At 48.2% G+C, this 15,463-nt stretch overlaps 1 protein-coding gene and 1 long non-coding RNA gene across 2 annotated transcripts in view; both read left to right on the forward strand.

Annotated features, from left to right (window-relative positions):
* Positions 1 to 1,582, forward strand: part of LOC149335549 (calcium-activated chloride channel regulator 1-like) — a 51,912-nt gene extending 50,330 nt beyond the window's left edge. Inside the window, exon 12 of the mRNA XM_089553966.1 lies at positions 1,008 to 1,582. Within this exon, the coding sequence (XP_089410092.1) occupies positions 1,008 to 1,582 (575 nt within the window). The remainder of the gene's footprint in view (positions 1 to 1,007) is intronic.
* A 9,433-nt stretch (positions 1,583 to 11,015) lies between these two features.
* On the forward strand, positions 11,016 to 14,995 carry LOC149335550 (uncharacterized). The gene is made up of 3 exons (XR_016284492.1): positions 11,016 to 12,691; positions 13,212 to 13,266; positions 14,799 to 14,995. It is a non-coding gene; the product is annotated as an uncharacterized LOC149335550 (long non-coding RNA).
* Positions 14,996 to 15,463: the final 468 nt, after the last annotated feature.

The following is a 15,463-nucleotide window of genomic DNA, read 5'->3' on the forward strand; positions in this document are numbered from 1 at the left end:
TTGCCCTGACAGCTACGCATCATTAGTGCAGGTGCTGACTATTAATTCTACTTTATTTCGCAGACAGTTTTTACACGAATCCTGTCTTCAGAAAAAAGCAAAACGAATGACCCGGGATAACGAAAATGTTTCCGGAAATTTTACATATTTTTGTATATACATGTTGCGAAGTCAATAAATTGAATTGGAATGAACCCTTAGACTATGAGAGGCATGGTGCAGGAAACCTACTGCACAGCGGAGGGAATTCTAACTTCGCAACTATTTGCGCTCCATCACAACGGCCGTATCTTTGGAAAACGAAACAGGCTAGCGTAGATGAGCTCCGAATTGAGGATCATTTTGTGGTTTTGAGATGTATTTGTTTCAACATACAACAATTCTAAGCGTGATCTGATCACTTTACAGAGGTGACGAAACACATAATTTGATGAAATGAACGGCGGCGCAACAAGGACACTAACCAGAGAGGGGACACCACCACATCTTTTGATGTTCGGTACACTTTCAAGCACAGTATTTTCCATCAACATAAGTGTGTAATGGACGTTAGGCTAACTATTCGGGGGAAAGTTAGCTCACGTTTTGACCCATCACGACTACTTGATGTCAGAGGGGCAGGTAGACACGCCCGTGGCATCCTAACTACGAATGACTCCTTTTAAAGTTCTGTCGTGAATTATATACAGCCAGAAGGGTCACATGACTACTGTGAAAACTTGGCAAGAGAAACCGAAGGAAATCACTTATCTCAGTCACTGGCGCATATTATGATGACGTCACACTGGATCAGGTAGACACGCCCGTGGCATCCTAACCAAGAATGACTCCTTTTAAAGTTCTGTCGTGAATTATATACAGCCAGAAGGGTCACATGACTACTCTGAAAACTTGGCAAGAGAAACCAAAGGAAATCACTTATCTCAGTCACTGGCGCATATTATGATGACGTCACACTGGATGGTGTCCTATTGTATTTCAGCTTCACCGACGTTACTTTTTCGCAGCTTCCTCCGTCAGCATTCGAGTCGGAAAAGAATACGAAGACGTGAAATTCGACTTCGAAAACCAGGCTGAGATCACGGAAGCCGACGTCGTCGAAGGCAACCTGGATCCGTTGCCACTTGGTGACCGGCATTTAGTCACTTTGTCACTTCCTCGCACCTTCTCCTCGCTTCGGCAAGATGGCACCTGGAAGTGGAACGCTTACCTGGCAGCCCGAGTAGCTAACGGTGATGGACTGTGGTCCGAAATTTCGAACGTTCGTTCCGTGTATTATCCTACCCCAACAGCCTCTTCCAGAACGAAAGCCACAACGAAAAAGGCCACGACGACGCAAAGCACGATGACAACGGCCCCGACCGAAATGGTCACGACAACAAGAGCTATGAATTCCTCAAAAGAAAGCAGTAAGGGGTCACCTTTGATTGCGTCCCCCTTGTTCTGGGTTGCACTTTCCTGCATCGCAGCCCTGATCGTGATTGTCATCGTGGTCGCGGTGTCGGTGATGCTGAACCGCAAGGAGGAGTGGGAGGCAAATCGAATGGAAGGACAGGGGACAAGCTCTACTTCACAAATCTAAACAAAAAATAAAAAAACTGTTCTTGCACCGTGGGAGGGCTCTAAATGTCCAGGATCCCTCTGGCCTCCACCTCATGCCTCGCCTCGATGACCACTCTGCGCTTGTTCACAGATTCGCGGCAAGCAGAGCGTCTCCCAGGAATGGCGAGGTGGCTTCACGACGGGCTCAACGTCCGGCGGTTTCGGGCAGGCACACAGATAACGTTAAAGGTTGGCCGCTGGGGCCTGCAATGTAGAACAGTGAGGCTTGTATCAGGCTGGGTGCATGCGGCTCACTATTACCGGCGAGATATGAGTTTATCCGGCGCTACCTCTAGACTGCACACTCACGCGTGTAGAGGAACAGGTGTGGCGGTGGATTAAGGCGTCTACTCTCGCGGTGGTCGGTAATTTAAAAATAGGTGGCTCGAAGCTTTGGAGTTTGGTTTTGAGGAATGCAAATGACGCAGTAACTGTCTCACATATCTTGGTGGACAACCCAACCGCACAGTAATAGAAGGGATAAGGAAGAGAATGAAGGAAGACAGGAAGAAAGAGGTGACGAAGTGGAGCACACGGGCGCCTTTTTTGTTCCACCCGCATCGTAACGCTGCCGCGGCGGTCGGTTCAAACCCGAGTACTCCGGCTCAGTAGACGTGCGCCTTAACCACTGAGCCACCACGGGGGGTAAGTTTTGGGGCCCCAAGAAGTTTCGGGCGTAGAAGGGCGCATGTGCAAAATGGCAGCCAGCCTTACGTCTTGAGAACTTAAGCGGCAAATGCTATTTTGCCGAAATAGCCTGCGACTAAACGCCGTTTACCTTCAGGCAACATGGCGGCGGCAGTCCAAGCCAACGTTAGTAACGTTGGTCCAAGCGGGGTGCATCGCCTCGCCACCGATTCGGCTCTGCCGCTACACGTGTGTCGCGTTCACGGCAGTGGAAAGGCGCATGAAGCTTTCGCTTTCTCGGAACATGCCTGCACAACTCAATTTTATCCATAAAACGCGCCATATTTTCAGACTGCTTCATTGCTTGTATACCTGCTAGGCTTAGCGAGTACACGTCGTCCGATGGGAGGTTGCTTTCAGGTACGTGGCGGTGGTGCCCATCTGCAGTAGTAATGTTGGTTCAAAGCCAGTATGTAAACTGACGACGGTTCTAGTAACGCTGGTTAAACAACCGTTCTCCACTAGAAAATTGGAAATTCCCTTACGGCGCGGTTCAGGTGTCCACCGAGACAGATAAGGCGCGATTTCCTTCCCTCAAAAACCAGTTTTTATAAATATCTGCCTCACATCGTTGTGGACACATGAACCGTGCCGTAACGGAAGGCATAAAGAAGGGAGTGAGAATAAAGGAAGAAAGAGGCGCCGTTGTGGGGGGCTCCGGAATAATTTCGACCACCTGGCGATTTTTAACGTTCAGTTCAGTTCAGTTCAGTTCAGTTCAGTTTTATTCCTTAAAGGCCCCCTTTTCAGGGGGTGTTACATAAGGGGTGGGAATACACTTGAAAATGTGGAAAAAAAAACAGCAATGATTAACATTGAAGATGATTTGTTACACGCGCTTGAAAAACAGATGGCGAAGCGATGACGACGATGTCATAGGGAAGGCCGTTCCAGTCTGAAGCTGTTCGCGAAAAGAGCGATGCAGAAAAAGTAGTAGTGTGCGACGACTTACATAGTAGTGTACTTACACTTAAAGTAGTGTACTTACATCGCACAGCACACTGGCGTCTTTTGCATTTCGCCTCCATCGAAACACGGCCGCCGCAGCCGGGATCGAGCCCGGGAACTCTGACTCCGTTGCTGAGCGCCTATCCACTGAGCCACCGCGGCATGTTCACTAGTTTGGTGCACAAAGGGGCCACAACAAATTATCATTCCGTTAACGCGCTGTTTTCTTATTAATGGAGTAATTTTGCTGCGACAGCCACAGTACTGGAGCCCAGCTCATCTCGTCGTGTATGTTCGTGGCGGTGTGGCTACCAACACCTTCAGTCGCCGTTGCCTAGCAACCGCTTCAGCTGCGCTCCAACAGATGGCGCCGCGCCGCTGCCGCCTGCCGCCTACACACCAAGAGGACACCGCCCTCGCACAGGCGCTGGATTTCACTGTTCATGACGGCGTCGTGCCGGCCACGGATCCGGCACAAGCTAGTGGCCGGCACGAGCTAAACCAAACGCTTAACCACAAGCTAACACCACAAGCGTATTGACAAAAACGGCACGTACGATCTTGTGCCGTAGCCTAGCAACTCGATTTACTACCCGAGCTTACACGAGTTACTCGGTAACGTCAGCTCGGGTAGTAACTAGGGTCAGCTCGGATAAGTTCGGACAAGCGTCGTGCCACCTGCGCGAGAGTTTGTTCGGGAAAAGCAACATGGGGCGCAAAATCCCCACGGGTGGCTGTGATAGAAACAGCCACCTGCCAGTGCAGTGGCGCATCACTTAACCGCTGCGCCACTGAGCTGGTAGGGGTATATGAAGACTCGCCGCCATTTATGAATCTTAAGTAGGAATTAGCAATTCAGCATACATGGGCATTAACTCACTAAAGATATCATGCCACACCCTTAAGGCGGAGTTTAAGTGCCCTCTCCAATTGAAGGATGAAAACCAGCTTTCGCAGATTTACTCGGCTTATCTACGTAAGCCACGATCAATTCTTATTCGCGCCGACATCAAAAACCGAAAAAAAATTCAGTTGTGATATTTGCCATTGTGTGTTACGCCCGCGATGGCGTTACACGTGGCAAGCAATGAAAAAATGTCTAAAGCAGCCACCCTTTGTACCGTTTGTTTGGGTTATTTTATGCGAATTTTGTGCTGCAGAGAAGTAACCGCATATGTGAAACAAAAACATCTTCATTTTTTATTTTTATTTTTGATTATTTCTCTTCTTGATCCCAATGGTGCAGCAGTCAACGAAGCGAAGCCCCGCACAACTGAGCAGAGGAAGTCCCTATTTTAAAAGTCCATGACGCACGCGCGTCCGTATCATTGGAGTCCCCTATTTCTTTGAGGCCACCAAGCCTTGGAGGCCCTATTCTAAAGCCCTCCACTAAGTCATGACCGCATGGTAGTCGGGTATGCAATCGTCGCCGCTGCCACGGGGTTCGGGAGAGGTTTCCATCGGCGCTCGGAATGAGATCTTGCGTGCGTGCCCATGAACGTGCACACTATCGAACACACTTTCGTGGCCAGGTCCAGACGTGACAGTCATGGAGTGTTGCGGAGCGGGTAAGTGTGCAAGCACCAGTGCGGGCTTCCGTCGGATGTTGGCACGGAGAAATCGTCGGCATGCCGTTTGTGAATCGGTGCTGATTGACGGTTTGTCGGGCTGCATGGTCGACATGTAGGGCTAGGACGACGCATTCTACTTACCCTGGATCCCGAGTGCGCAAGGCAGAAACGGTAGCGTGTGTCGTAAGTCTGAGGCCGCCGCAACGGCGGCAATCCCACTATCGAGGGAGAGAGCAAAGAGAAATTTATACGACCCACGTGCGGGAGCGGGAGTTAAGGTTCGTCCCCAAGAATGAGAGCAGGTGCTGCAGAAGTATGCCCCATGAAGAGGCTGTTTTGCCCAGGTGAGCAAACCAGGCCTCCCACGTGGGTATGTAACGAGACTGTGCGCGACGTGTTCGCACTTGGGCAGTTCAAGTATGCATGGACAAGCGTGGTTATTGAGCCACACGATTGACGGTCAGTTGTACTGGGGTCCTCTTGTACTTGGTGTAAGGTGAAATCACTGGTTAGTGAGTGCGTTTGGGTTTGTCACCATGCCGATTTCTAAACTAGCGAGTGAGTTGTTGGGCGGGGCTCGTCCACTGCCCGATGTAGGTCCGGATTCATGTTGCGTGGCAGGGGCTGTAGTCACAGTAGTTCAACTATGCGAGCGGGAATGGGTCTCGTGGCATTGTCGCGCGTCTCTCTGGGATGTGGTATCCGAGCTGTCGTAGGGGGCTGCGGCCATCGGGTGGGGCAGGCAGACGCTTGTGATGGCTCGACCCGTGCGCCTCTAAAAGTTCTTGTGGACTGCGAGTTGGTGAAGCTTGCCCGTGCTGGCGTGCAGGGGGGTGCGCAGGGCGGTGCTTACTGGCTTCCGTAGGACTATATTGGCATCTTCTGACTACATTAGTTTGGGGTTGTGTTAGTGAAGGCGGTATGCGAGGCTGCTCACAACGAGTGCGTCCACAATGCACAGCGTATCTCGTTCCCCCTGGCCATAATTGCGTTTGCCACGCACTGAAGAGGTTGGCTGTGGTGTATAGTATATATGGCGTCCGCGTTTGCTTACAAGTGTAATCCGAGCACGCGGAGAAGGTGTACCGTGGGAACGGGTTGACCGCTGACGTCGACTTCGATGGGGGGATCATGTGGTTGCGTCTGGATCACAAGTAGGTCTAATCAGTGGGGCGACCAGACTATGGCCATCTCTGCGGCGATTTGAAGGTCGTCCGGTGCCGCGCCGATCGACTCTGTTGTGATAAAGAGGGTGATTTCGTCCGTGTACAGTGCGTGATACAGTTCGGGGAATTCGGCCAGCATCCACGCGAGTGGCACCATTGCAACATTAAAAAGCCAAGTATAAAATTACAGCTCCCTGTGGAGTGCCTAAAAATGAAATAGACTTCATACTATGCGATCACCGTGGCATCGTAGAGGATGTGGTGGTCCTCGGAAAGGTCTGTTGTAGTGACCACAGAATGGTAAGGTATTGTATTAGCTTACATTTGAAGAGGGGACGGAGGAAGCTAGTGAAGGGGAAGCCGATTAACGAGTTATCGGTACGAGTTTAATATGGAGAAAATACAGCATGCTCTAAATAACGGATGTAGCCTAAGGGCGGTGAAGTGGAAATTAGGCGTAGATAAAAACCCGATGTATGCATGCGTTAAGAGACAGAGTGCCATGTCATTAGCAGTATAGATAAGATAGTTGAAATAGCCGAAGAGCTCTACACAAATCTAGACAGTAGCTATTGCAATTAGAACGTTAATTATGGGCGGATTATGTTAAGAAGTTTGCGGGGATACGGTGGCCGCAACAGGCAAAGGACATTGTTAATTGGGGAGACATGGAAGAGGCCTTTGCCCTGTGCCAGGCGCAGTCACGCTGATGATGATGATGATGATGCGGAGTGTCTTGGTTGGGGAAGGAGAACATTGGGTTAGACACCACTGCGACGCTGAATTGTTCCGTGCGGTGTGTAATAAAAGCCTTCCCGTATTTGCACATTAGCATGCCATGTCCGGTGGCGCCAAGTGTGCGCAGGACGTGCTCGTGGCTGGCGTTGTCGAAGGACTTGTGCGCATTTATTGAAAATATGTCCCGCATGTTGTCCTCGCGCTCACGCGTTTGGCGAACTGCTTCTTTAAACTGAAACAGGATGTCTGTTACCGAAAGGTTTGGTCGAAAGCCTTAATGGGTCGGGGCAAAGAACCCCGCAAATTCGGGGTGCGTTTGGAGGCCGTGGAGCACGACGCTTTCAAAGAATTTACTTACACAGCTCGTAATTGAGATGGCCGTGAGGTCCACGAGTTTCAATGCCTTGTCCGGCTTTGGGATTAAGTTTATGTGCGCGTGCTTCCAGGCAGCGGGAAGCGTACGTGCCCTCAGTTTTCCCTGAACAGGCCGCTAAGGTCTTCGAGGGGCAAGTCATTCAGGTTTAAAAGCATCTTCAGAGTAATCCGATCGGCCCCCGGTGCCGTGCCTCGCTGTATAAGAGAAAAGGCCTGTCGGACTTCCGAGGGCTTAATGTCCGCGTTTAATGTCCGCGTTCGGAGCCGGGGGTTTAGGGGATGGTTTGCTCCAATTTAGAAAAACGGGTGCCGATACGTATCGCTCTTTTAGGTGGGATGATATATCTGCGCCATAAAGCGTCTCGATGTTAACAACATGATGTGTGTTGTGTTGTTTTATGGCCCATGGCAACTAAGGACATCGCAAGTTTAAAATATCTGTTTTGTGTGAGAAGGTTTATAGCTTATTTGGTAGCCCTAGAAGAGGTTTAGGACGTTTGCATCTTTTAGGAACGAAAGAAGAGAGGAGATTTTCAGTAGTAAATTTTCTCCTAGGAGTAAGCAAGGGTGTAATGGCATGTGCTCTTCATGAAATTATGGGAAATGCTTTCTTTTAAGTTCATCAAGTTTTGCTCAGGTTATTAATGTGTGGTTTGTGATGACCACCTCTCCGTAGTGTGCGCATGTAGGTTTGTCTTTCTTGTCAAGAATGATGGTTTGTTTTATGGGGTTTAACGTCCCAAAGCGACTGAGGCTATGAGAGACGCCGTAGTGAAGGGCTCCGGAAATTTCGACCACCTGGGGTTCTTTAACGTGCACTGACATCGTACAGTACACGGGCCTCTAGAATTTCTCCTCCAAAGAAATTCCAGCCGCCGCGGCCGGGATCGAACCCGCGTCTTTTGGGGCAGCAGCCGAGCACCATAGCCACTGAGCCACCGCGGCGGCTGTCAAGAATGAAGTTATGTGTTAAGTGCGCGCGTTCAATACGAAGGCAATATAAAATTGCGTCAATAAAACGCTCTTGATGACTGCTTGTTTTACATTCTTCTATAACTAGCTTTACTAGGTGTAATTTGTTATTTACTCTATAATCCCATGCTCCCTGCGTTTTTTCTCTTAGTTTTCTTTGTACAAATTTTAGAGTATCGTTATGCGGCATTTTCACTTTCTGTATTTTAGCATTACAGGCGGCTGTGGCACATACATCGGCTCTCTCGTTACCGCAGATTCCTGCGTCTCTTGGTACCCAGCAGAAATTTATTTTAAACCCTTGTGTTTTGGCCGCTACTACGTTGCGGACTATGTCTCCTATTAAAGGATTGTTACATTTTTCGGCTGTATTGATGTAATTATGCTGAGGGAGTCTGTATACATGATACTGTTGTGCTTGTTCAGTATTTTTCCTATTGCTAGGAATACGGCGTAACACTTGGAGGTGAAAACTGACACACACTGAGGCAACCTTACTATTTTTTTCTCGTTCGTCTTCTACTACAGCACAACCAACATAAAGTGTTGTTTTGGAACCACCTGCATAAAATACTGTATGACACTATTTCTCGTTAAGTGCTAAGAAATCTTGCATAAAATGTTCATGAGGTGTTGCCATTGTACGAATGTGAGTTAATGTGAGGTCACATACAGCAGGGAAGTTGTGGCAATTGGTCAGGTCTCTTTGCAGTATCAGGAACTGTAGTCAGTATGTTAAATTCCTGGAACTACTCTTCAGAATGGAGTATGAGTGGTCTGATCGCTTGGGGTTTGCTGTTAAACAGTATTCCCGAGAGGCATTTCGTAACTATTGGGTAACATGTGCTTCGGAAACGAACGGATTTTCAGAAGGTATGAACATGTAAGCGTAGTTCTTCTGGCAGGTAGTGAAGGTTCATTTCTTTCGACATAGACTAGTCACAGGTGATGTCCTGTACGCCCCAGTCGAAAGACGCAAACCTAGGTTATGTACTGACCCGGTATGATGGTCTCGCTCAACCATACACCAGGCACCCATAATCTAGACAAGAACGCACAAGAGCACGATAGATATGGAGAAGACAGAGCCGCAGTGTCTTTGTGAGAGCACTTTAAGTTTGTTTAGAACTCGAGAGACTTTTAATATTAAGTTATTTATGTGCGGGAGGAATATATGAGCTTTTTGTCCAATGCTAAAAGTTTATTTTCTTATTTTATTGAGAGGACGGTTTCATTTAAATGCAGGGTGGCATCAGGCTGCAGGCCTCTGCGGAGAGAGAAAAGAATGGCAACTGTTTTTTGTGGGGAACCTACATCCATGTTTGTCTGCCCAATAACCATGGTTGTTTAAAGTGAGTTGTACCTGTATTTCACAGGTTGATAAGCTGAATGATGTGCATGAAATTTGGAGATTATTGACATAAAGTGAGTACATAATTGACTTTGGGATTACTTTGGCTATGGAATTCATTTTTACAATGAAAAGCGTAGTGCTTAAACTGCACCCCTGAGGCACAACGTTCTACTGAATGAAGTTCCTCGAGAGGGCTGAACCGAGGCGGGCTTGAAATGTGCATTTCGACAAGAAATCTTTCAGGCAGTTTAACATTCTGCCCCGGATGCCCAGATCTCCCAGGTCGCGGAGAAACCGAAACCTCCAAGTGGTGTCGAAGGCTTTTGTCATATTAAAGAAAACTGCCAGACAGTGTTGTGTATGTATGAAAGCTTCTCGGACAGCGTTTTCAAGTCGGACAAGGTGGTCCAGTGTTGAACAAGCTTTTCTGAAGCCGCACTGGTGGAGTGGAGGTCGAGCAGTTCGCGGGATTCAAGAATAAACATTAACCTAATATTTACTGTGTTTCTAAGTATTGAGCAAGCCAGCTGTTAAGAGCTATTGGCCTGTAACTAGTTGAAGAGGTCGGGCGTTTTCCAGTTTTCAGGAATGGCACGATAACTGCCTTTTTTCAAGCCTCGGGCATTTTCCCCGACACCCAGATTTTGTTAAAAATTTCAAGAGTGCTTCTACCGCAGATTCAGGCATATGGGGTACCATTTGATAAAATACCTGGTCAGGACCTGCTGCAGTATGTTTACCGTTAGTTAGTACTCTGTGAAGTTCATGATAGCCCCAGGCTTTGTTTTAACTCTTTTTTGCTTGTCTACATTTCCGTGTGTACAAGACCTTTTGATTCTTTCACACCACTCCGGAAGTCTGAGGAATGACTTGGTGAGCAGCGGCAATGATGGATGCTGTGAATGTCTCAATTGTTTGGTCAACATCGAGGCCATTCGAACAGATTTCCTCCAAAGCTGCATTTTCAATCAGCTGATTGGACTTATGGGGGAAGGGGGGGGGGGGGGGGGGATTTACGGCTACTGCGGCCATTGCTGTGGGAAGAAAAAGTAAACATGCACGCCTGGCCTACTTCCGAGGCAATGAAAAAACACTTTGGCAGTGACCTATCTGGGATTGCATGTCAAACATGCACAAGTCGTGAGTGCTTTCGACCTGAGAAAAAACCGGTTGGGTGTTTCGACCAATCTATGCTCTTTTCAGCCACAATGCCGCTATGTTGACATTGAAAATGTAACAAGAGGATAAATGTTGAAGCCACAGTATGGACAGCTCCATTGATGTTTGGATCTTAGGAAAAATGCGCGGGGTGATAAGACGTCGCATGCGACAATTCCTCGAAAACACTTGAATTTACACCCTTCCTCCCCCCAATTATTACTTTGACGATAATTCTGTACTGAATGTTTTTACTCTAAGCCGATGCTTTAGACACGCGATAAAGTGTTCTTGGAGGATGAGGGCGGGAGAAGATGGGCCGAACACGGCACAGAGTGGATGGGTGGTCTCGTAGGTTAAAGGGCGGGGGGATTGGGGAGGGGGGGAGGCGGGGAGGGGGGGGGGGGAGGGGGAGGTTGTAGAGGTGAGTAGGCGGCTGGTTTGAGGTGGTTCCGAGGGTGGTGGAGGGCGAAGGCTCTTTACATGGGCTGGAGACTTCGCTTCTTCTTTGAGAGACGGCATCCATTTCCGCGGAACACAAAAATAATTTCAGAAATTCTTTCCGCCTGAAAGTAAAAAAAAAAATGTGTGAAAAATTCTGGACTGAAGAATATGGGGCAAAAAATGCGGCACTTCATTATGTTCGAAAATTCTATGCCGCTGCCCGTCTAAGTGTGTTCACATTAATAAATGTTTTTATGGAAGCGAATTTCTACTGCGCTCCCTAGTGGAGTGGTATTTCCGTTAAAAAAGCGGCACGTGTGTGATGGACAGGTGACTCTGACGCATTTGTGGTGGAGGCCATTTCTATTTTAACCGAGTGCTTGTGCGCACGAGATCGCGCTGCTCTGCTCGCAAATGCATTCAGCTGGTTGCTTAACTTCCTGCTAGCGCTACGGTTTAGTTCTAGTGCGCCTGCTGGCTCATTTCGCAAAGAAAGAAATAAACTCAAACGAGTTACAGGCACGCCTGCAAGAGCTTGTAGTACGATACGCTGCTATAGAAAATGGCGGCTTAAAAGCTGCGCTTTATACCTCCGCAGCACAGCTAATAGGACCGATATTGGAAATGCATTGGCAGAAGCCAGTCCTACAGGGGACCCCAGGCAAGCCATCCATTTCCAATATTGGGCTCGTTACCCGTATCCTGCTTGCTGCTTATGCTGCTAGTTCATCCCCGAACTAGAGTGAGCGAGACGGTTCCCTGGCTGAAGCTGTCGAAGTGCTTTGCACTCAAGATGAGCGAATGTGTCTTTTACAGTACTGGTTGGTTGATTTATGGGGTTCAACGTCCCAAATCGACTCAGGCTATGAGAGACGCCGTAGTGAAGGGCTCCGGAAATTTCGACCACCTGGGGTTCTTTAACGTGCACTGACATCGCACATCTTTTACAGTACTGACGAAGCCATAAGAGAAAGCCATAAATGAATTCTTCTTTGAAAAACTCTATTTCACGCCAAGAACATTAGTACAGTTAACTGATAAGAATTAATTGATTAGACCATCTTCGTAAAGAAGCCCTGAGTGGGAAGTATGAAACTATTCAGTGATCCAGTTTTGTTTTTAGAAGCTTCAGGCATTGAACTTGCAACGTGACCTTGGCATTCAACCACTGTAACCGTTTTTTTTTATTTTCAGAAGGGACAAGGAGTGTTGAACACCACTGCTTAGGTAACGGAATTCAGGATGAGAATCTAGCATACCGAAAGTAGTAAAATTATGGTCTTAAAACATCATTTAGTCTTCACTTTGCGTTTTTCTGAATGCATCTTTGCTTTTTTGACGGCACGTGACCGTCTGGCGGGTAGCATGAGCGAGCGCTTGGATACCAGGCTGCAAATAATATGTCATGCATATACCAGTTGTCGCGCGAGACAGTGAAGCTGGCAGCCAGAGCTCAGCAGCTGTTTCGCCTTTCCGCGTTGCGCCTGCCAAGCGTTGAAGCATATGCGCAGGCAGCGAGAGTGACGGCAGGCGCAGAGATAACGATTCAGGGGCAGAGCGACCACCGAACCAAGCACACGCAACAAAGGCGTAGACACGTAATTTTTCCACATCGTCAAGCTACAGCGACGAACCAGAAGCGCCCGACTCAGTGACCAGGCAGCACGAGCAAACAAGTAGGTATTTATGCTCTACGTTAAGCACGTTCTGATTTGTATAGATTAGACAGTGATTTATAGACCGTTTTATAAATACAGTTATTAGGGCTAAAGCTAATCGCCTCAAGATCGCTTCCTTGGAACCTGCGCAGAATCTCCGCTGATAACTCATACTGCGACAAAAGCGACAGAGTATTTTAACTCCCAGGGAAGCACGCCTGGTTGCTAGCTTTCCTGGTTTTGGTGCTTCTGACCCATCGCAATCAGGTAGACGGGAAACCTCGTCGAGATTTTGCTGGCGGGTTATATTTTTTTTTTGTATAATAGATTCGAGAGTTTTAATATGTGACCGCTAGGCTCGATGGATCATGAAACAGGCAACACAGCGAGTGCTTTCCACTTATTTGTATTCAAAGCATATATCATTTCAACCAATTTCAGTGCTAAAGTTACCTCCATAGCTATTAATCTCGTAGGGAAACTTTTCATTTATTATTAATGGAAGCTAATTTTATGCTCTCTTCATTTACGAAAACAGAGCAAGATGGCAAGATTCCTTCTGGTGGCTCTTGTCATTGTCATGGTGACTTGTGGTAAGACCTTACGCTCTTTATGCTCCTCATGACCTAATGCTGAGATGCTTTTTCAACCGTAGACAAGTAACGGCAGGAACTGCTTCACCTCATACCCAAAGGGGCAATATGATTTTTCCCTCATAGCCTGAGTCGCTTTGGAACGTTAAACCCCTTATAAACCTCAAAACCATTTCTCTTCACCAGAGAAAGCCGCAGGGGGTTATTCACTTCTGACCGTTTTTTCATGGGCGGCATTTCTTAGGCCGTGTTTTGCGCCATGGAACGGGACAGACCTGCAAAATTTTGTTTGTTCAATGTTTAGAGAAGCATATGTCAAGAGACTAAATGGTTCGCCTCACACGGGGAGTTTCATAAGGAGGGCGCGTATCGTTTACCTTTGCGTCCAAAGCTCTTTAGAGCAGCCTATTTTCGGCATTCATTGTAAAGACCTTCACATGAACTGTGACTTGCGGTCATTTTATCGAGCTCTTATCTAGGCTGAATGATAAATTTTTTTTTTTGAGCTCGACACTCGCCCTGTGACCTCTCAAAGCATGCTCCGCAAGTTGGAGGGCGTTTTGCCTCTAATTCTGCACAAGCACAGAGGACGATTAACCTTACAGCATGCACAAAGTTAGCGACCTAGTTGCAGCTCACTTTTTGTCCAGGAAAGCATCCCTGACTGCTGAGATCAGAATGGTTACTTTCTTCCAATTGCAATGGTGTTGGCTGTTCAAAGGCATCTGATAAGGAGGATTACTTCATAGACCAACACAGATCACATGCAGGTAGACGGACGAGTCTTTGTCTTTTCCACCTGTATGTTTGGTTTATTGGGGTTTAACGTCCCAAAGCAACTGAGGCTATGAGAGACGCCGTAGTGAAGGGCTCCGGAAATTTCGACCACCTGATGTTCTTTAACGTGCACTGACATCGCACAGTACACGGGCCTCTAGAATTTCGCCTTCATCGAAATTCAACCGCCGCGGCCGGGATCGAACCCGCGTCTTCCGGGACAGCAGCCGAGCGCCGTAACCACTGAGCCACCGCGGCGGGTTGTCCACCTGTATATGTATGTACACCTGTATGGCGCAGCGAGTCACGTGACTTGATAGGTGCGCGGCGAGCGAGCCCCATCGGCTCAACGCGTGCAGCTGTAGCGAGGAGCGGCGAGTCACGTGGAATGACGTTAGAGCCAAGCCTCCTCTCCTCCTGGTTTGAAGGTCAAATATCGTAGCCACTTGACCTTCAGCTTTGAACGAGAGGAGTAGAGCTTTCGCTCTGAAAAAAGGGGAGGGGGGGGGGGGGGGGGCTTCTCGAGAACAACGTTGCAGAGGGACGCACTTACTGCTCATATCCATTATTTTGTAACAGTAATCGCAACACCTATCCAGTTTATGTTGGGCGAGCCCACGGGACTGGCGGAGAGCCGTTTAGAGTCACAGCTTATGCAACAGAGATTTCGCTTCTCTTATCTCGCTCCATGAATCAAACTGGCGATTTGGGCATTCATGCACAAGGCCCGCGTTGATGTGTTGATGTATTTGCAGTGGTACGGACTGCCGGCGAAGGAGGACGAGGAATACCGGATGCGATCAAAACAGGAGTCCAAGTGGTGGAGAAGGGCGCCGACCTTGTGGGAAAAGTTGCTGACGCTGTGAATGGCGTGAAAGATGTTTTTGATGGAGAATGATTGCCGATGTAACACTGAGTTGTGTAAAGCTGCGAATAAAGTAGCTTCCTCTTCTCCACGGATTTCGAGTGAGTGGGAAAGAAATCTGCGATCTATTCGGCGCGGACGTTAAAGGGCAACTGAAGCGGTTTCAGAATTTGATGAATTTAAGGTTGCCGAATGTGCTAAATGAACAGGTAAAGCCAGCGAAATCGTTTTGCTCTAGCATTTGATATGGTGGCGTAATCGTCGAATAAAGTCGTCGTCGGCGTTCAGGCTTCTCTGAACTGCACAGCGACGGGCAGAGGCCCCGATAAGGACGTCACGTATGACGGCATTACTTTTCCAGCGAAGAAACGGTTATTCCATGGAAGAAAACCGACGCCATCGAAAATGAAGCTCACGATCCATTGTTTGGCGCCATCTGACGGCGCACAGCAGCATGCAGGCGTAAGCTGCGGGCATCTGAAATTTCGGCAACAATGACGTCACTGCCGAGTTTCTTCGCACTCCTCCAACGTAGTGAGAAGAAGTCTAAACATC

This window comes from Amblyomma mixtum, chromosome 7, assembly GCF_055824585.1.
Source record: "Amblyomma mixtum isolate Tamu chromosome 7, ASM5582458v1, whole genome shotgun sequence".
Taxonomy (NCBI): Eukaryota; Metazoa; Arthropoda; class Arachnida; order Ixodida; family Ixodidae; genus Amblyomma; species Amblyomma mixtum.